The sequence below is a fragment of the Ahaetulla prasina genome, chromosome 4 (assembly GCF_028640845.1).
Source record: "Ahaetulla prasina isolate Xishuangbanna chromosome 4, ASM2864084v1, whole genome shotgun sequence".
Classification (NCBI taxonomy): domain Eukaryota; kingdom Metazoa; phylum Chordata; class Lepidosauria; order Squamata; family Colubridae; genus Ahaetulla; species Ahaetulla prasina.
In genome coordinates, this window is record NC_080542.1 from 70,081,386 (window position 1) to 70,102,581 (window position 21,196).

At 36.5% G+C, this 21,196-nt stretch overlaps 1 protein-coding gene across 4 annotated transcripts in view; it reads left to right on the forward strand.

Annotated features, from left to right (window-relative positions):
* The window catches only part of VPS41 (VPS41 subunit of HOPS complex), a 259,609-nt gene that overhangs the window by 209,941 nt on the left and 28,472 nt on the right, over nt 1–21,196 (forward strand). For all 4 annotated transcript variants that reach the window (XM_058179680.1, XM_058179681.1, XM_058179683.1 and 1 more), the window contains 7 exons: nt 647–708; nt 938–1,019; nt 3,691–3,783; nt 6,734–6,861; nt 8,211–8,355; nt 12,926–12,967; nt 13,087–13,137. In XM_058179680.1, the coding sequence (XP_058035663.1) occupies nt 647–708; nt 938–1,019; nt 3,691–3,783; nt 6,734–6,861; nt 8,211–8,355; nt 12,926–12,967; nt 13,087–13,137 (603 nt within the window). The remainder of the gene's footprint in view (nt 1–646; nt 709–937; nt 1,020–3,690; nt 3,784–6,733; nt 6,862–8,210; nt 8,356–12,925; nt 12,968–13,086; nt 13,138–21,196) is intronic.

Below are 21,196 nucleotides of genomic sequence, written 5' to 3' on the forward strand. Positions count from 1 at the left end.
ATAGGGATCTGGGAGTCTCACTTCCCAAATTTTTCTCTAAGAAATGTATACGAAAATAATACGTGTACTTCTGTTGAATTGAAATCACTGTTTTTGGTCTCATTTGGATGCTTCACACCCCATTGTCATCTGCACATATGGTAGAGAAATGATATTTTAATGAGTCATCGTTTTTATTCGTTCTATATCTGAAAATATGATTATAAATGTAGTCATGTATATAATAAGAGTATATTCTCTCATTAAAATCTATTGCATTTAGGTCTGGATAAGAAGATGCATATCTTGAAACTGTTTCTTTTTTCATGTCTATATTATCTTCAGTATTATATGTGGATAACAGATTAAGAGGATTGAAGGGAGCACAATTACATCCAATGAATAGATGAAGAGCACGGTCTTTTTCCATGGTCATTTGTAGGACTGATCAAACAACATAACATTCAGACTGAGCCCATTTTTTTCAAATTTTATTTTAACAGTACTTTTTGACAAGTGTGTTTGGTAATATGTAAATTTGTATACTATCAGAGATAAACTAAATTGTCATATTTAACAAAAAGGTTACAGTACTTGAAAACAAAGTTCATTACTGAGTGCTACCTTTGACTTTTAACTAATTTTGACTAATTTTGTTTTATCTTAGGATATAGGTTTAGCATACATAAACCATCTATTAGAAATTGGAGATTATGATTTAGCCGCAAGGTAATGTTTTTAGCTTACTTTTGTGCACATACAAATATATCATATATATATGATTGTAGTTGCTGAATTTTATGTTTTTTGAATGCCCTTAATCAGATTAAAAAGTAATTCATAATTCATTTTAAATTACTGTTCTGTTACTTCACAAATGATGAAGTTTGCAAGGAATTTTTTTAGCATTGAAAATATGATTTATGAACATTTTGCATATTATATATTTTCTCCTCAGAAAATGTCAGAAGATACTTGGCAAAAACACAAATTTATGGGAACGTGAAGTATATAGATTTAAAGAAATTGGGCAACTTAAGGTTTGTATGACTGAACACTGCTTGCTTGTTACGTGTAGAAGTTAATAAATCATATAGTCATTATGTCTTTATTACTTTCCCCAAAAGTAGGCATATTCAAAGTTTGCTGTACTATATTTAGGTCTGTCTTTATTTGTTCATTTCATCTGTTATTTTCTCCATGTGAGTTGGGTCTGTCTGGCTGCTTCTATATTTCTTTAATGTACAATAGAGTAAGTTTATTAATCGAATTTCAAGAAATAGCATTACATATCCTAGAATCTAAAACTGAAGTAAGTTAATATTCATGGCCTAATAAAAAGTTGAAACATGCTATTCATCACTTTTAAAACATGAAACTTAACAAATATAATATTTTGGTTCCTTGTACAAATTTTTTATATATCAAACATGGAAGCCGAATTAAGTTCATCTGCGTTTGTCAGAGTTGTAACCTTTCAAGAGTCTTTAGTTTTTAGAAGTCTTTAAAAGCACAGTCTCATGATTTAAGAGTTTATTAATGATCATGAGACATATGGTCTCATGATTCAAGAGTTTATTAATATTCATTAATAATATATTCAGAAATTAATTGAGTTTCAACCTTTACAGATTTTGGGCCTGTTGTGTACTGCTAGATTAGAAAAAACTCACGTACTTCGACTACTGGCAGAGCAGATCAGGAACTTTTAAGGGACGTATTAGTCAGCAAGCATCAAAGTTAATAGATTGACCAAGGTATATTTGTTAAAAGGCTGTTACTTCTCAGACAGTAGAAAGCATTTATGAACATGTTTATTGATTGCATATCCATATTCTCACTACGAATTTTATGTCTTCCTATTCAAACTCAATGAACCAAAAGGAGCATATTATTAAGATCTCACAGTAGGTAGTCCTTTTGAGCTGTTAAATTCTGTTCAAGAGTGCAAAAGTATTGCGAAACTGCAGTTTTTCTCATAGCAGCTGCCTTCGTACAGAATTAAAGATGGATGGCAAGACAACAGCACTATTTATGGGTGAAGAGCAGGTTAGTAGGCAGATATTTTGCCAGATTAGAAGATAGCCTCTCAGGTCTGCTTGCCTTCCTCTATTTCACTTCACTCTAAAAGATGTATGGATTAATGGGTGATGTACTACTTCTGCCATCACCCTTCTAGATTTATTTTCAGCTTGAGTATAAACATCTAACAACAATGCCTTATGCTATCTAGAAGACTTTTAAATTTAGAAAATCTTTGTAGATTGTCCCAAAAGCTTGTCTGTGAAATTACTGCCTTTCCAAACTGGTGATCGCTTTTGTTGTAGTTCAATCGCTAAGTCATGTCCATAGACTATATAGCCTACCCGGCCCCTGCCATCTACTGTCTCCCAAAGAATGCCCAAATTGATGTTCATTGTATCAATGACAATATCTCATCCTCTGCTGTCCCTTCTCCCTTTGTCTTCAATCTTTCCCAATATCAGTGTTTTTTTCTAGTGAGTCATCTCTTCTCATTTAGTGGCCAAAATATTTGAGCTTCAGCTTCAGTAATTTTTTTTCCAAAGAACATTCAGGATTAATTTCCTTTAGGATTGACTGGTGTGACCTCCTTGAAGTCCAAGGGACTTTAAAAAGTCTTCTCCAACACCACAGCTCAAAAGCATCAATTCTTTGGCACACAACCTTTGGTCCAACTTTTAAAACCATAGAAAACTATTGGGAAAATCGTAACTTATATCTGCTTTTTAATATTCTATCTAAGTTTGTCATAATTTCCTCCCAAGGAGCAGGCATTATTTAATTTCATGGCTGCAGTTGCTATCTGCAGTACTCTAGGAGCCAAAGAAAATAAAATCTAACTGCTTTCATTTCTTCCCCTTCTATTTGCCAGGAAGTGATGGGATCAGGTTACCTGATCTTTGTTTTTTTACTGTTGAGTTTCAAGCCAACTTTCCACTCTCCTCTCGCCATCAAGAGGTTCTTTAGTTCCTCTTCACTTTCTGCCATTAGAGAGGTTTCATCTACATATCTGAGGTTTATATTTCTCATGACAATCTTAATTCTGACTTGTGATTCATCCAGCCCAGCATTTCACATTAGTCTGCATATAAGTTAAATAAGCAAGATGACAATATTTAGCCCTCTTATATTCCTTCCCCTATTTTGAACCAATCTGTTCTTCCCTGGTTGTTCAGGGTTGCTTCTTCAGGTTTCTCAGGAGACAGGTATGGTGGTCTGGTACTCCCATTTCTTTAAGAACTTAACACATTTTATTATGATCTACCCAATCAAAGGTTTTAACGTAGTCGATGATGCAGAAGTAGATTTCTTTTTGAACTCCCTTCTTTCTCCAAGATCCAGCAAATGTTGGAAATTTGATTTCTAGTTCCTCTGCCTCTGAAACACAGTTTTTACTTCTGGTAGTCTAGCTTGTAGAATTTTGAGCTAGCATGTGAAATGAGTGCAGTTATATGGTAATTTGAACATTCTTTGGCATTGGCCTTCTTTGGAATTGAAACCTAAACTGAGTGTTCATTGTTGAGTTTTCAAAGTTTTCTGGCATATTGAGTGCAGCCCTTTAGCAGTATCATCCTTTAGGATTTTAAATAGTTCAACTGGAATACTGCCACTTCTTCTGGCTTTGTTTTTGGTAATGCTTCCTAAAACTTTGGAAAGATTAAGCATATTTTTAATTGTTTCTTTCCTTAGGCAATTAGCCACTATTTGCCAAGACAAGATTCAATCCTGAAGCCTTTCATTTATGAAATGGTTCTGCATGAATTTCTAGAAAGCGATTATGAGGTAAAGTATTATTTGTTGTTATACCACTGAAACAGAGCAGCAGCTTAATTCTAAATTTGTCACTTTATTGGTAAAGCAGAGATTAGGATGAGACATGCAATCTACCAATAAAACACATAAGGACCATTATGGGCCATGGGAGAGATTTTGTATTGGCCTAACAATGTAATTAGTATCGTTTGGCCACCGTCTGCCAATTTTTTGTATGTTGTGGTGCCATTTGCTTTTGAGAAATGGACAATAACTGCTGTTCCTACATCGCTAAAACATCAGATGATATCACAACTGCATATATTCTATATAGGTTAGCACCAAGAAAATGAAAGAGCTCTCCATGAAGAAGTTTATCCAGGAAATAGGAAGGAAGTATATATATTCTGGATCAGACAGAAGTCCTTATACTTGTGTCCTTCTCACTTGGAATTGGAATTGTTCTTCCCGCTTGGAATTGTGGAGGCCTAATTGTAGTCCCTACTGTAGTTTCTACAATAGAATTTTTAAAAAGGGGGAGCTTATTTGGCTGAATTGGTCCAATTCATATTGCCCAGATGAAAATGATGGTTTTTGTTATTCTCTTAGTTCCTTTAACTAAAGTGCCCAGGCTTTTAGTTTTATTTCTTTTATATAGAAAACTTATATGCTTCCCATGACTGGGCAGCTTATAGTGTGAAACATTAAAGCAGAAAAGACATTTAAATCAACAGTCATGGCACACAGCATATAAAATCATTGTCAATTACAAACCATTAAAATCAAAAGATTTTGATTAATCAACCACCTCTACTATGAAGCTCCCTCATTGAGTCCCCCAGCCATCTGGCAGAGCCAGGTCTTAAGGCTGTTTTGAAACATCAAAATCAGAAGCCAATCAGAGGCAGTAATTGTTACGTTCGGGAAGTAACGAGGCTGGAGACCAGGGTAGTGACAACAGCTCTTTAATATAGGGTGAACCCAGCAACAGGCTGGGGGAAAAACCTCTCCTTTTATACAGTTCTGCAGGAGGCTTCGTCCAATCAGCAACGTGCTGATTTCCCGCTCAAATATTTAAAGGTACAACTGTTAATACATAACAGTAATTGTTATGTAGGCATCCTGCTTTGCTTTGCTTTGCTTTGCTTTGCTTTGCTTTGCTTTGCTTTGCTTTGCTTTGCTTTGCTTTGCTTTGCTTTGCTTTGCTTTGCTTTGCTTTGCTTTGCTTTGCTTTGCTTTGCTTTGCTTTGCTTTGCTTTGCTTTGCTTTGCTTTGCTTTGCTTTGCTTTGCTTAAATGAGTAATACAAACTCATATAATCAGTGGAGTGCTTGGTGCGCCTTGAGCTTAATTGCTTCATTACCCAACTAGGCAGGGGTGAAATGCTACCCATTCGGGGCGGTTCTCCTGAACCGGTAATTAAAATACTACTGGTTTGCCTAAACAGGTAGTAAAAAAAAAGCTTTAAAAAGTAAAAAAAAAAGTTCTGATGATCGCACAGCACAGCTGATCATCTGAACCTTTTTTAAAACTTTTTTAAGCATTTTTTTACCACCTGTTTGGGCAATAGGTAGTAAAAATATGCTTTAAAAAGTAAAAAAAAATGTTCCGACAATCAGCTGTGACAATCAGCTGTGCCATGTGATCCTTGGAACTTTTTAAAGCATTTTTTTTGCTACCTATTGGGGGTCCTTTTTTGCTCCCAAGAGGCTTCCCTGAGGCCTGCTAGGCCAAAAACGGGTGGGGGGTGCTGCAAAAGGAAGGAAGGAAGGAAGGAAGGAAGGAGAGAGAAAGAAAGAAAGAAAGAAAGAAATAGGGAAGGAAGGAGGGAGGGAGGGAAAAGAAGGAAAGAAAGGGAGGGAGGGAGGGAGGGAGGGAAAAAGGATATGAAGAAAGGACCACAAACTTGGCACTAAACGCAGCTTCAGAGGATACCTTGAAAGAGCACAGCAATCCAGGGCTGGAAGGGACCTGAACCCCTTGCTCCAGCAGAACATTGTTAAAGTGAGTTTCTGTCTATTGACACACACACACCGTCTACATGACTACAAAGCCACGCTCACCCAGTCATATGACCCCACCAAGCCCTGCCCACAGAACCGGTAAGAAAAAAAATAGATTTCACCACTGCAACTAGGTAATATCATCAGAAGAAGTGGGTATGGGGTTTCCCCTTTTATATATATACAAAGCAATATTAGTATAATATAATAATAGTATAGTATAAGTTTTTTGTCTTCTGTTCAATTGTGATCAATTCTTGGACACTGGCTTTTTTTAGCAAGATTTTTCAGAATTGGTTTGCTATTGCCTTCTTTCTAGGGCTGACAGAAAGTGACTGACCAAAATAATTCAGCCAACTTTCATTCCTAAAACAGAATTTACAGTCTCCTGGTTTCCTTAATCACTATACTATACTGGCACTCACCTGAAATAATTTGAATGGGCTAAATATTTACTATTGCAAGTAAAATCCTTTTTAAAAGAGGGAAAGTGTAATGTGACTTTGAATGATTGTGATATTTATCATCTAAGTTACTTATGGACAAGGAAAAATTGTCTCTCCAGTAAAACCATCTCTCATATAGTTTTTCTTATAATTAATTGCATTGTGCGTGCACAGTTTCTAATCAATGTTACACCAAAGTGTAAATTGCTTAAGCTAGTCATTGGGCAGACTATCACCTAGATTTTGAGGCTAGATATTTTCACACTCCAGGATCTGAAATCTAAGGAGACCACAGGTATGGCATTAAAAATTGGCAAATAAAAATAAATAAATATTTCAAACACTTATCAAATGTTTATCCATATGCCTCAATAAGCCATCTCTTTCTTCAACTATTATATAGGCTTTCAATTTTTTTAAAGACAATCCTTTTTCCAAATTGAGCAATGAACAAAAGGAAAAGATGGAATCACTCTCAATGAATGGGTATATACAACATTTAAAATAACCCCATGTTTTCAATTATTTTAAGGGTTTTGCAACATTGATTAAAGAATGGCCTGGGAACCTGTACAACAATCCAATCATTGTCCATGCTGTATTGGACCATCTGAAGAAAGATCCACAGAACAGGACATTGCTGAAAACTCTAGCAGAATTGTAAGTCCGTTGACTCAGGAATTTGAATGATACCCACAATTGACTAACATCTAAATAACCAGTTGCTGTTCTTTCCTTGTATAATCAGAATTTTAAATATGTTTTTCCACATAAAACTAATTTGACTTCTTCCCATCTCTACTTTTGTGAGTGGGGGACAAAGTTCAAATATTTTACTAGAAATTTCATTTGAAAAGATTTACATCAACAGCAATATTATTTAAGAGATAGTATTATTGTACTTTAATTTTTCATGTATAAAATGTATAAGGCAAGGAAGAGAAATGTTATTTGGATGCTCCAAAATATCAGAATGTGGTATCTTGCTTCTTTTTTCATGCAATCCACGTTCATGAATTATTCATGCTGTATCAGCCTTAATATCTGACTTTAGTACCTTATTGAGTATTGAGAGATTCTGTTGAGCAGAATCTCCCAAAACCTCTTCTCTTCATATTTTTCAACTTGACTTTTAGACTGCCTTGGCCACTAACTCTTGGTTACTTGTGCTGGAAACATATGTTCAGTTATGGGATTATTCTGAGGTTTTTTTTTAAGGCTCAGTGAGAAATATGTAGATTCAGCTCCAGGAAAACTGAGAGGGAGAAAAATAAGAGCCACACTCCATCTTCACCTCCTTTCCCATTTGCACTATATCTGAAATAATTGTATCTAGAAGTTGTTTTAAGAACATTGAATAAAATTCTTGATATAGTGAAAACTGTATTTTATGATACACAGACAGACAGACAGACAGATAAAAAAGTATCTAAGTGTTTTAATTATTTTAAATATTAAAATAAAAAAATTAATGGGGAAAATGCTGTCAGTGAAGTTTTAATAAAGAATTAAACGGATTCAGAGAGAGGGATTACTGTTGAAAATATCATTAAAATCACAGCACAGAAATCATGGTACAAAAAAACCAAATATTCCGGATTGCAGTTTTTCTTTCATTTATATTCAAGTTATTTGAGGCTTGAAGCAAGCTGTTTTTCAAAAGTGTTTCATTTTCTTAAGTTTTTACACAGTAATGTCTGTCTATTTTGTGTTATTCTCAGGAATGCCTGAATACATACATCCTTAACAATACCCCAGGTTGGCCTGCACTATTTAAGGTTTTTACTATCCTTGAAGCATATCTTAATCAGAAAGACTAAAGACCCTTGAGGGTCTGAAGAAAATTGAAGGAAAAAGTGATATCCTATTACTTTTCTAATACATGTAGTCAGAAAATGTTTTCTATTATTCCAAATAACTATGGGATGTTTTAGCCAAATGATTTCTGTGCTGTTGGATTGCTTTCTTGAAATGTGGGTCTATTCATAACACATGATCTTTCTCATTAGGTACACCTATGACCAACGCTATAGAAAGGCCCTTGAAATTTACCTCACACTGAGACATAAAGATGTTTTCCAGCTGATCCACAAACACAATCTTTTCAGTTCCATCAGGGACAAAATTGTTCTACTAATGGAGTTTGATTCAGAGGTATGATGGATTTCAAGTTATGTGTTAACATTTTTTTTCTCTTTGAGAATGCTTTAAAAATAAACTGAGTTTAACAACCTGAACTTTTTATTATGATATCTGAGAAGGGTAGATTAGCTATACAGTCACATAATTGTTACTAACAATAATGCTTGCTTTTTAAAAAATATTTTAGAAGTGGAAAAGCTGCATTGGGTTAAGGAAAAGGACATAATATTATATTGGGAGAAGATGCTTCATTTTTCTGATTTTAATCCATAATTGTTGGTAAAAAATATAGCCTAGTCCACAAACAATTTTAAACAATAAGCATTTTCTTAAAGAATCCAATATTTTCAAATGAACATGAGGGATAGTGATCCAAATTGTTTAATGGTGAGGAAAACATTTTAATTTAGCACACAGATGCAGCATGAATCTTTTCATTCTGTTCTTTTTGCTGTTGGCTAATCTGTTTGTAAACATTCTTCTATTATAACTTGATTCAAGAGATAACAACTCTGGTTTTTCTGCAGACTTTCCATTCCCTCCCCAATATTGCTACTCCTGAGAGAATTAAGATAGCTGAATTCAAGTGACAGAAATGTCAGATTACAGTGATTTTTTTCAATAAACACAGTCTTCCTAAATTTGGTGTTCTTAATATAGCTCCCAGTCTCTCTCTTTAGCACTGGTAAAAGTTTATACAGGTAATCCCCCGGATATGAGGTTTCCTTCGGTGAATGGTACTTATATTAGAAATTCAAAACTATGATTAAAAAAACAGGTCTCTGTAGCCATGTGACTTGGATTCAGTCACTGCTGTATCAGCCGCCACTTTTAACTCTGTCTTGCCTGAGCTGCTCAGGGTTACGATGCAATTTCCAGAAGCTGACAGGGGTTTTTTTGTCCCTGGTCACATGGCCAAACAAGATCTGCTGATCTTTGCAGTCAGCCCGGCTCCAAGGTTTTTTTTGGGGTGCTGTGTATAGGATCAGCTGCTGACTGGGCTTGAGAACTAGACTGCTAAAATTGCTCTTGTAAATATTTAAAATATTATTTTTTGTTACTCTATTGTTGAAAGAAATATCCATCTGGTCCATTTCCAAGCTAGGAGAAAGACACTGGAAATATGGAGGCTGATTGGAAAGATGGTTTAATGATGAAGCAGAACCACATGGGTTTGTGGTGCTGGGCAGCTGACAAAATGGAGTTGAGAGTGGGGGGCTTTTATACCTTCTTTACACGAGCTTCCTGTTCCTGTGCAAGAAGATGTATTCTATTTGCTGTTGTCAGATTCCTGGGACAGGGGGGTCATGTAGGAATTATATAGATGTCATAGCTGGCTCTATAGGCAAAAGAGCCAGCAAATCCTAGGTGTTTGTCTGAGTTCCCAAGTTTGGTTGAAATTTGGACTGCTTTAAAATGATGCAATGACTGAAATACCCTTAGGAGGTTGTGTAATGTAATGAGCTCTGTGTCTTCTTCTAAATGGTAGTGGGTTAATCTTACTATGTCCTGAAGGATCATATCCTGTTCTTAATTCCATCACCCTGGAGCTGAAGGTCTTTTGTTTTATAGATAGGCTGGCCCAGTTTTTCTTAATGATCTTTCTTAAAGATATTAAAAAAATATCTGCTGGGGCGGAGCTATTAAGAAAGACTGAGTCTGCTTTCTGTCTTTTTAAAAAAAAACATGCTTCTCCATTAGAATATATAATATTCTGCCTTTTTAATATTTCCCAAAATACTTCAAACTTCTGGAGGGGTGGGGGTGATTTCTACACTATAGTAGAACTGCTCTGTTTGTAAGAACTGCTCTGCGTCTTTTTAAGTACTGTACTATACTAAAATGCAATATTGTGTTTGTAAGTACAGTTCTTTTCAAAGATAAAGTTTGTTTGCATTTGCTTTGAAACTGCTTCTAGAAATGCTAGCCAGCATCTTAGGCTGAAATTTACTACTGTGTTTCCCTGAAAAAACCTACCCAGAAAATAAGCCCTAGCATGATTTTTCATGCTGCTCATAATATAAGCCCAACCCTCAAAATAAGCCCTAGTTAAGACATCACCAGCGGGAGTTGGGGCAGGAGGCATGGCCAGCACAGGAAGCAGCAAGCGTTCAGGCCACCAGAGCTCATAGATTTTGTTTGGGGCTCTTCTGTCCCTTCCCAGGGAGGGGTTATGCTTAGCAGTCCCCCCTCCGCCAGCTACAGCAAGCCCTCCACTTGGCCTGCAGCGGTTGTCCACAGCGGCGGCTGTTGACTCATCTCCTTTCCCATGGTCAGTGGCAGAGGCTCCATTGGAGCAAAGCAGATGGCCTGGGCCTGCTCTGCTTGGCCCCATCTAAGCGTGGAGAAGCCAGATCTCCCGTCACTGTTTGGGTGGGTCCTGCTTCGGCAGGGGCCATGCAGGACCACCTGCCCATGCCTGGGCTCCCACGTGCCTTGATTCCTTTTCCTCAGGTTCTACAGGTGACAGAGAAGCATGCTAGAAAAGGCCCAACCTGGCTATCCACCCCCAGCAACCCTTGCCTTACCTTCAACAGAAGCAGTGTCCAGGCCACAGCTGGAAGAGACACTCGTGATCCCCAGCAACAACAAGGACAAGGTGGAGGAGGGTGGCAAGCAGACATATGGCATGGACAGGATGCCTGAGTGCATCTCCTCTTTCTCCAGGGCACCAGCTAATGCCTCCCATCAGCCTGGGCCTCCGGAAGGAGGAGCTACACACCTTCCCCCTTCCAAAACACAGAGCTTATTTCTGGCCTTGCAGGTGCTCTTTGCCCTCCTGACAATGCTGCTCTCGGCCACCCTGCTGGACCGCTCCTGCCTGGTGCAAGGTGAGTCGGCCCAGACCTATTACCACTGGAGCACATACACACACACCATCAGCCTGCCAGGGCCCTTCTGCCAGCAGTCAACAGTGGAGCCACATTGCCCATGCCACCTCACCCGTCGACACCTTCAGGCTGCTGAGTGCCAGCCTATGCTGCAGGTGCCAGGCTATGGGCTGAGCCCGTCACACTTCAGACCCTGACCCCGGTGGATGGTGAAGCTCTTTTTCCAGTTATGCGAGGCAGGCGTGGGGCAACCCCTTCAACCTCTACTTCACCTGAGACCACAGCTGATGCTGCCACCTCCTCTTTCACCCGGCCCATCTAATGGGCCAGTGTTGCTACCACACAGTGAGGCAAGGCAAGTGTTGAGGGAGTAGAGCTGCCTCCCTCTGCCTACCACATACTGAAGCCATGCAGGCCAAGGGAAGGGCATGCCGCCCAGCCTGCAGAATGCATGAGGCAGCTCCAGCAGGAGGTACTGGATAGCAGCTGGGGCTTGGTGCCAGGCCAGACCAGGTGGAAGGCGAGGCAGAAGCAGCAGCAGCCAGCTGCAGAGCAGCCACGGGTGAGATACAGGCTGAGGGGCAGCCCCACACCCACCTTGCACAGCCAGCACAAGAGCTTCAGTGCCCACCAGGGCAGTACCCAAAGAGTGCTGATCTCAACCCATTGCCCAATGCCTCCAGCACCAAGTAGGCATGCAGGCTGGTGTTCATCAGCTCAAAAGTGGTGGCGGGTGAGGCAGCATGGGTGGTTCGACTCTATCAGAGGCAGGAGGCTGTTCCAGAGGTCATAAATCTGGACCAACTTACCCCGTGCTAGGCAGGAGTAGCCCAGCAGGGTGGCCAAGAGCAGCACTGCCAGGAGGGCAAAGAACTCCTGCAAGGCAGCAGCAGTACGGGCAGCCAGCGGCCAAGAAGTGTTCCAGACATAGCAAGTCCAACAGGCAGGACGGGCAAAGGCTGGGACAAGCTGAGAGCTTGGCCATTTGTGCCCGCAGGCAAGCAGATGGTAGGACAGAGAGGACAGGGCCGGCGGTAGTAATGCTCCCACTCCCATCAGCCCCCGCGCTCACGGCCTCCTGTACATGGAAAAAATAAGACATCCCCCCAAAATAAACCCTCATGCCTCTTTTGGAGGGAAAAAATATTTTCAGGGAAACATAGTACCATTCATCTTTCCTAAGTATTTTCTTTAGTGGCTGATTTTGGTTGTATGAACCAGGTTTTTTATTGCTATCAAGCATCAGCTATGTGAACTCGTAGTGAACTTCAGAACTCAGAAATTTTAACTGTAGGCCACAATTGATGGTGGGTTGTTTTTTCATGGATGGATGACGATCTTTACTCCTGGCAACTGTCTGGACATGTATCTATGTTTTTCTTGACAAGATTTTTGAAAGTGGTTTGCCCTTGCTTTCTTCCAAGCGCTGAGAGAGACCTAAGGACCCGAGATCTTGCACCTGGCTTTGTGCCTAAACCAGGACTATAACTCACAATATCTTGCTTTCTAGTTTAGTGTCAGTTTATTACATCAAACTGGCTCTCCTTAAGCAGTAATAGAATCCTATCTTTACCATCTAATTTTGCTTCAGTATTTGTACCATTCTTCCTGGGTGTGTGTGACTACTATTATGGCACAGCTATGTCATTTTTCTTCAACACAGCTTGTCAGAATCTGTAGATGTTTGTAAATAGTTAACATTTTGATTCTTGTCTATCTGTTCACTATCACGGACTTCTTTTTTCCTTTAGAAAGCCGTTGACATGTTTTTGGATAATGAAGACAAAATCTCAGTGAGTTTCAGTATCTAATTATGTTATTGTTGGATGATTGCCCCATCACCTTATAAATAATATCTAAGTAATTTGCCACAAAAATAATCAAGTCTTAAATCTTAATGTTCTTCGTTTAGATTGATAAAGTTGTGGAAGAATTAAAAGATAGGCCTGAATTGCAGCATGTGGTAAGTATATTAGTTTGTTCTTTTCTTAACATATAAGAGCATAAATGCTTCTATACAGTGGCACAACTGTATAGTTCAATTGTAGCAACAGAGGTACTATAATGGTATAGAATACTTTAAAGATAGAAATTCAACCACACTTATTAAAGAAAAACACATGGTTAACCAAGAGAACCCACTGGGGTCTGTCTGACATAAATTATGCTAATTTTATCACATTATAGTGCCTAATTGGGAAACCCTCATGTAAAGTTTAGTTCCTGAAAATGTCCATGCTGTTTTCTTTTCTTTTTTTTTTGCAAAATTTTTTTATTTTTCCATAATAATTCCCACAATTTGACCAGTGTACAATACAATGACTTATCCAACAATCAGTCCTATACTCAAATTATACTCAGTCAGGGCTGCTCGACTGCCACTCCCCCCTTTAATCCTTTCTTCCCTTCTCATCCTTCTTAAACTTCCCCCACCACCTTCTCCTCGCTTTCCTACTTCCCCTCCTCTTTCCCACTTCTCACTACCATCCTTTCTAACCCTCTATCTTCTCCTTCTTCTCCTCCTCCTATCCTTTCTTCTCCCTCCCTTCTTTCCTCCCTACCCACCTACCTACCTACTTTCTTACTTCTTTACTCCTCTTTCCTTACCCTTTCCTTCGGGAGTGTTTGCCGAGCAGTCCCGACATTACACCATTCCAACTTGTTTAATTCTACCATTATTCCTGTACAATGGCAACCAATCAATTTATAGTCTTCCCTTCCCGCCTCCTTCCCCGAGACTTCCCAGAACAGAATACAGGGTATTGTAACTAACAAACATAATCTAAAATATAACATAAAACATATTCCATTTCACACCATCACACTATCAATTCCCTTCTTTCTTAAACTAATACATAATAATTCCTAACTTCACTCAAAAACTAATTGATATTTTTTAATCTGATACTTATTTTGAATATAATCAATCCACTTCCTCCATTCCAATATATATTTTTCTTGTGTACAGTCTTTCAAGTAGGCAGAAATTTTTGCCATTTCTGCTAAATTTGATACTTTACTAATCCATTCTCCAATTGTCTGTTTTTTCATCTCTGACATTTCTTCTGTAATTAATTTAAACTTATCCTCTATCTGGGAAGTTTCCCAATTCATAGCATCGTTAAGAGATTCTTTCATAAATTCTTTCAGGTTATCCTGAAGTGCTTCCAAATTTAGTGATTTTGTATCTGCTGTATGTGCTGGAGAGACTCCTGGTGTTAATGTTCCTGGAGTTTTTGTAGCAGTTGACTTTAATTGTTTTGCTGCCATCTCTTAAAATTTCTCTTTAACTTAATATTACGTATAAACCTTTTAAGTCTTTTTTTTTTCTCCAGTCTCAGTATCTCTTCTCCCTTCTCATTACAATGTTTAAAAAAAAAAAAATTTCCAGCTGGCCTCAGCAATAAACAACAGACAGTGAGACTTGTAACACTTTCGTTTTCAACTATGTAGCTCATTAAAGAACGATCGCCATTTTCACTTTGAAGTCAGATCCAAAACTTTAAAAAAAAAATAACAGGGAATTGATTGATTACTTGCTTTTATAATTAGAGCTCTCCTGTTTCTGTTCAGTCCGGTATTATCTTCTTTAAGTTAAAATTGGTCCCGGCTAATATTACGTATAAACCTTTTAAGTCTTTTTTTTTTTTTAAATCAGTCTCAATATCTCGATCTCTTCTCCCTTCTCATTACAATGTTTAAAAAAAATTTCCAGCTGGCCTTCAGCAATAAACAGCAGACAGAGAATTGTAACACTTTCGTTTTCAACTGCGTAGCTCATTAAAGAACGATCGCCATTTTCACTTTGAAGTCAAATCCAAAACTTAAAAAAAAAAAAATAACAGGGAATTGATTGATTACTTGCTTTTATAATTAGAGCTCTCCTGTTTCTGTTCAGTCCGGTATTATCTTCTTTAAGTTAAAATTGGTCCCGGAAGTTGGTCGCGGCAATTAGGTCTGCCGGAGCAGAAAAAAAGCCTCAGATCTGGAGCACTTTGAAGTTCTGAGGGGGCTTAACCCTTCGAGCCCCCTGGTATCTTCCAGGAGCTCTAGGGAAGCTCTACCTCTGCTTCTTTTTGCTCACCACCGCTTCTTCTCCCGAAGAGGGGGGTTTCCGAACTGCTGGACAGCTGATTGTCGCTGTCTTAGCAGTCCAACATGATCCAGAGGTTGGTGACCAGAAAGATCACCTCCATTGCCAACGGAGCCAACCAGGAAGCGTCCATGCTGTTTTCTTGTCAACAACGTAATGTCCATTTGTAATTGACTGACTTCTGGATTTTTTTAAATTTCCCCTAATGAATCTGGCATTTTATATTGATCTCAAAATCTTAACCAGATATGATTCTGCTTAATATATTGTGGATAAGCCTAAGTTGCTGCCAGTTTTTCTGCTTATTAAATTCCATAAAACATTAGCCAGTTATAGCACAGACCATTCTTCCCTAATCCTTCAAATGGTTCATTATTCAGATAGTTATTCTGGCTAATATAGAAGCTTAGTTCATCACATCATAAATCATTGGGATGGGGAAGACTAGTGTTCCAACACACTACTCTTTTTTTTTTTAATTGAAAAATATTTTCCCCCTTCCCCCTCCCTTCACAAACCCCCCTCCCCCCCCTCCCGACTTCCCAGAACAAACACAAGGTATAGTTAAAAATAAAACAAATATATGCTAAAAAAATTTCCCTCCCAACTCAATTATACTCCTACAATTCTCATCAGTTCCTAAATTCCCCCAAAACAATCAGAAATCATACATCCTAATCGTTCAAAGGCAGTCTGATAACTCTTAGTCTGATATCTATTTTGAAGTCAATCCATTTTTTCCATTCCTTTAAGTATCTTTCTTGCGTATTGTCTTTCAAAAAGGCTGAGATTTTTGCCATCTCAGCCAAATTGGCAACTTTCAATATCCATTCTTCTATTGTAGATACTTCTTTTTTCTTCCAGTACTGCCCTATCAATAATCTTGCCGCTGTTATTAGATTTAAAATCAATTTAGTCTCAATTACTGTACAGTCCGTAATAATTCCCAGCAGAAAAAATTGCGGCAGGAACTTTATCTTCTTTTTCAGAACATTTTGTAAAATCCACCAAATTTTTATCCAAAAGGCCTTAATATCCTTACAAGTCCACCAAATATGAAAATATGTAGCGTCATCACAATTACATCTCCAACATTTTGCTTGCATATCTGGATACATACACGATAGTTTCTTAGGATCTAAATGCCATCTATAAAATATTTTATAAATTTTTTCCCTTAAATTCTGTGCCTGCGTGAATTTAACATTTCTAACCCAAATTTTTTCCCAAATTTCCAATAATATTGGCTCCTGAAAATTTTGTGCCCACTTTATCATACAGTCCTTTATCAAATCCCTTTCAGAATCTATTTCAAGTAACACATTATACAATCTCTTTATATGCTCCTGAGACTGATTTCTAATTTGCTTTACCAAATTTTCCTCATTCTGCACTATACCAATTTTCTGATCTTCCTTCCATCTAGCACATAGTTGCTCATATTGAAACCAAGTATAAATTTTCCCTTCTTTTAATACGCGCAGAGATTTTACTTGCAAATTACCTCTTTCAGTATACAAAAGATCTTTATATGTAATCATTTCCTGATTCTGTTCTATATTTATATTCTCTATTGTATGTCTAGGACTCGTCCACATAGGAACCTTATAATTTGATAGCAGCTATTCTCCCCAGCAACGATAGTTGCAATTTTTTCCAAACAATCATCTCCTTCTGAACTTTTTGCCATAAAATCTCATAATTATTCTTATACAATTTCACATTTGATAATGTAATATAAACCCCTAAATATTTAACCTTTTTTACAATTTCAAATCCTGTTATTTCCTCTAATTTTTCTTTCTATTGTCTGGCCATATTTTTTATTATCACTTTTGTTTTATTCTGATTTACCTTAAACCCTGAAACCTTCCCATATCGATCAATTATTTCCAACAGAGATAAATTTGAGTTTATGGTATTTGTTAAAGTAATCACCAAGTCATCTGCAAAAGCTCTCAGTTTATGTTCATGTTGTCTAACTTTAATTCCCTCTATCTCCTTTACTTCTCGTATTTTATCCAATAATGGCTCTAGAGTTAAAATAAATAATAATGGTGATAAAGGACATCCCTGTCTTGTTCCTTTCACAATCTTAAAAGGTTCTGTTAAGCTATCATTAATTATAATCTGGGCTGTTTGCTCTCCATAAATTGCCCTAATTATTCTTACAAAACAATCTCCAAATTGCATCTTTAATTGCATTAATTTAAATAAAAAATCCCAATGCAATCGATCAAAAGCTTTCTCCGCATCGAGAAAAATAAATGCTGCTGGAATAAAATTTTTCTTTTCTAAAATACTCCAATAAATTAACAATCTGCCTAACATTATTCCTCATCTGTCTCCCTTTTATAAATCCAGATTGATCAGTATGAATTCTTCGCTGTAAAATTAACATTAATCTGTTAGCTATTATTTTAACAAAAATCTTATAATCATTATTTAAAAGTGAAATTGGTCTATAATTCCCAGGTTTAGAACAATCCTGTTCCTCTTTTGGTATCAATAAAATAAAAGAAGTTCTCCATGAGGGGGGAATTCCCCCTCCTAATTGTATCTGATTAAATAATTCCTTAAGTGGACCTAACATCTCATCCTGTAAATTCCTATAATAACTTACTTACTTAACTCCATCCGTATCAGGAGTTTTCCCCATTTTTAATTGTTTAATTACCAAAATAATTTCTTCAGAAGTTATAGGCCCGTTCAATTCTTCCCTTTGTTCTAAAGTTAAATTTTTAACCTTATATTCCTTCAAACAATTATCAATATCCCTGTTCAATATATTATCTTTAAGGTATAAATTTGTGTAATATTCTAAGAAAGCTTTTTTAATTTTATCCTGTTGATATCTCTCTTTACCTTTATATTATTTTTTTCTATAGTGCGTTGTTTTTGTTTTTTTCTTAAAATGTATGCTAACCACCTACCAGGTCTATTTGCATTACAAAAAGTATTATGTTTGGCATATTGTATATTTGTTGCCACCTGATCAGCCATTATCGTATTAAATTGACTCTGTAATAACTTTATTGCATCTTTAAGTTTTTGATCATGCGGATTATGTATTAATAATTGTTGCTTCTTATAAATTTCCTCTTCTAGATACCTACGCTGTCTTTGTTGCTTATTTCTCTGTCTATTATTAATATATATTAATACACCTCTCATAAATGCTTTACTGGCATCCCAAACCATTTCTATCGATGTTTCCTTATTCAAATTATAATCAAAAAATTCTTTCATCTGCTTTTTACATTGATTTACATTATCCTGATATCTAAACAAATTTTCATTTAATCTCCATGTTCTTCTGCCTTCTTTTCCATATTGCAGTTCCATCCAAACAGGACTATGATCAGACAAACATCTTGGAAATATCTTAGTTTTCTTCATCCTAGAAAGCAAATCATTAGAAGTTAATATAAAATCAATACGTGAAAAAGATCGATGCCTATCAGGAAAAAAAGTATAGTCTCTTTCCTCCAGGTTCCGTAGTCTTCAAACATCTCTCAACTCAAAATCTTCCAACACACTAGTCTTAAGTAACTATATAGAATATAGAAAATAAGGATTTAAGAAATATAGTATAATATATACTCTTTTAGACTTACAGATCTATAGCTATATCCTCAGTGTATATATTATCTCACAATTATATCTATATTTAGGAAATTAATACTAACATTGTATAGATTAATCTTAAAAATTATATAATGGTAGAGATTTGAGGGGGGGAGAGAAAAGAACAGAAAAAAAATCTTTATATCTAATACATTTAATATCTCCACAACTAATGTATTATATTATATTTTGGAAAAATTTACTTCGAATAGGAAAAATGACAAGCACAAGCATAACAACAGTAACCAAAATAAGTAAGAAAACGGCCCCAAACCCCACACCTACTACAATTTCACCAGCACATCAATGTTCAATAGAAAGTATGCTTGGAACAGATAAAGCAGACTCAACAACAAATATACAAAGCATCTAAACCATGTTACTAATGATACAAGAGGCAATGACTAAAACACAGGAAGCCATTGCAGACAATCACAAAGAGAAAAAAGAATCACGAAGACCTTAAATCCAACATGGGAGAAATGAAAGAAGATATTTTTAAAAATGGATGATGAAATAGAAAAAAATTCAACAAAACATCTTCAAAAATGAACAAAGGATCCAAACAGTAGAGTCAAAAATGAAACAAACAAATAAAAAAATAGAAACATTGGAACAAAAATATATGACAACTAACAGACTTAGAAGAATCAATAGTATTTCTGGAGATGGAGAAAGCATCCTTCTACCTCAGATTTCAAAACATTACAGAAAATAAAGAAGACGATTTAGGGTAGATTATATCAGAAATCTGAGCAGAGGCAGTACAAAGAGACAAACAAGACATACAGAGCAACATTGACAAGTGTACAGTGTATGTACACTGTAAGTTATGCATGCAGGCACAAGCTGCCAAAAGAAATACACGTTAGATTTTTAAAAAATAAATAAATAATAAAAATAGAAATATATTTAAAAAGGAGGGAAGTTATGCACACAGGCACAAGCTGCCAAAAGAAATACACGTTAGATTTTTTTAAAAAAACAATAAAAGTAGAAATATATTTAAAAAGGAGGGAAGAATCGATATTATATTATATGAAGGAAAGGAAATAATAACCCTTAAACAAATCCCAAGATGAGTGAGAGACCAAAGAAAAAATTATCAATTCCTGACATCACAACTACATAAATATAATGTATGTTCTGATGGTTAATAGCCGGTGAATAGCACAGGCTGGTAAAGCCTGTTATTAAGAACACAAAGCCTGCAATTACTGCAGGTTCGAGCCCGGCCCAAGGTTGACTCAGCCTTCCATCCTTTATAAGGTAGGTAAAATGAGGACCCAGATTGTTGGGGGGGCAATAAGTTGACTTTGTAAAAATATACAAATAGAATGAGACTATTGCCTTATACACTGTAAGCCGCCCTGAGTCTTCGGAAAAGGGCGGGGTATAAATGTAAACAAACAAAAAAAAATACCAGAAGGTATCCTGGTCTCCTGGCAGGAGAAAAAATTCAAGATAGATACACTAGATAAGGCTCAATAATTTTTTGAACATCATTTTGCATTAGAAGAAGAACAAGAGAGTAGAGATGAAGTTAGAGCAAGAGCCAGGAAGAATACCAAACAGAGGAAAATGACAGGGAACAGGAAGAAAAGAGGAAACAGGAAAAGGAACAAATAGAGAAGGAGGAAGAGGAAAAATGCAAAGAGAAACAAGAAATACAAGAAGATTAAGAACTATGAATAAATTAGAAAGAATATGGAGGAAGAAATAAATAATGGAGGATCTCAATAAATATAAATGGTCTAAATTCACCAGCTAAGAGAACTCAGACATTCACGGAACTACAAAAATTAGATATGGACATTATAAATTTACAAGAAGTACACATCAAGAAACAGCACAGAAAGTTATTAGAATATCCAAGAATAGGCAAACTTTACACATCATTAACACACACACAAAAAGAGGAATCACAGTATATATATTAAAAAAAACACAGATGAGGAGGGAAGAATTTTAATGATCAAAATAGGAACAGAACAAAAAACAATATTATTGATCTCAATATACGCACCAAATGATAATCAAAATGAATTTTATAGAAAGATACACAACAAAATAAGAGAATTAGAATATGAAAACATATGCTTAATTGGAGACTTTAACACGATGATGGATGTTAAAAAAGATTATCAAAGCAATAAGAAAAATAAGACAAAGAAAAAGACTTTACCAGATACATTTCATGAAATGACACACAAACTGTGTTTACATGATACATGGAGAGAAATAAACAAGGAAAAAAACCAGTATACATTCTATTCAAATCCACACGAATTATGGTCTGGGA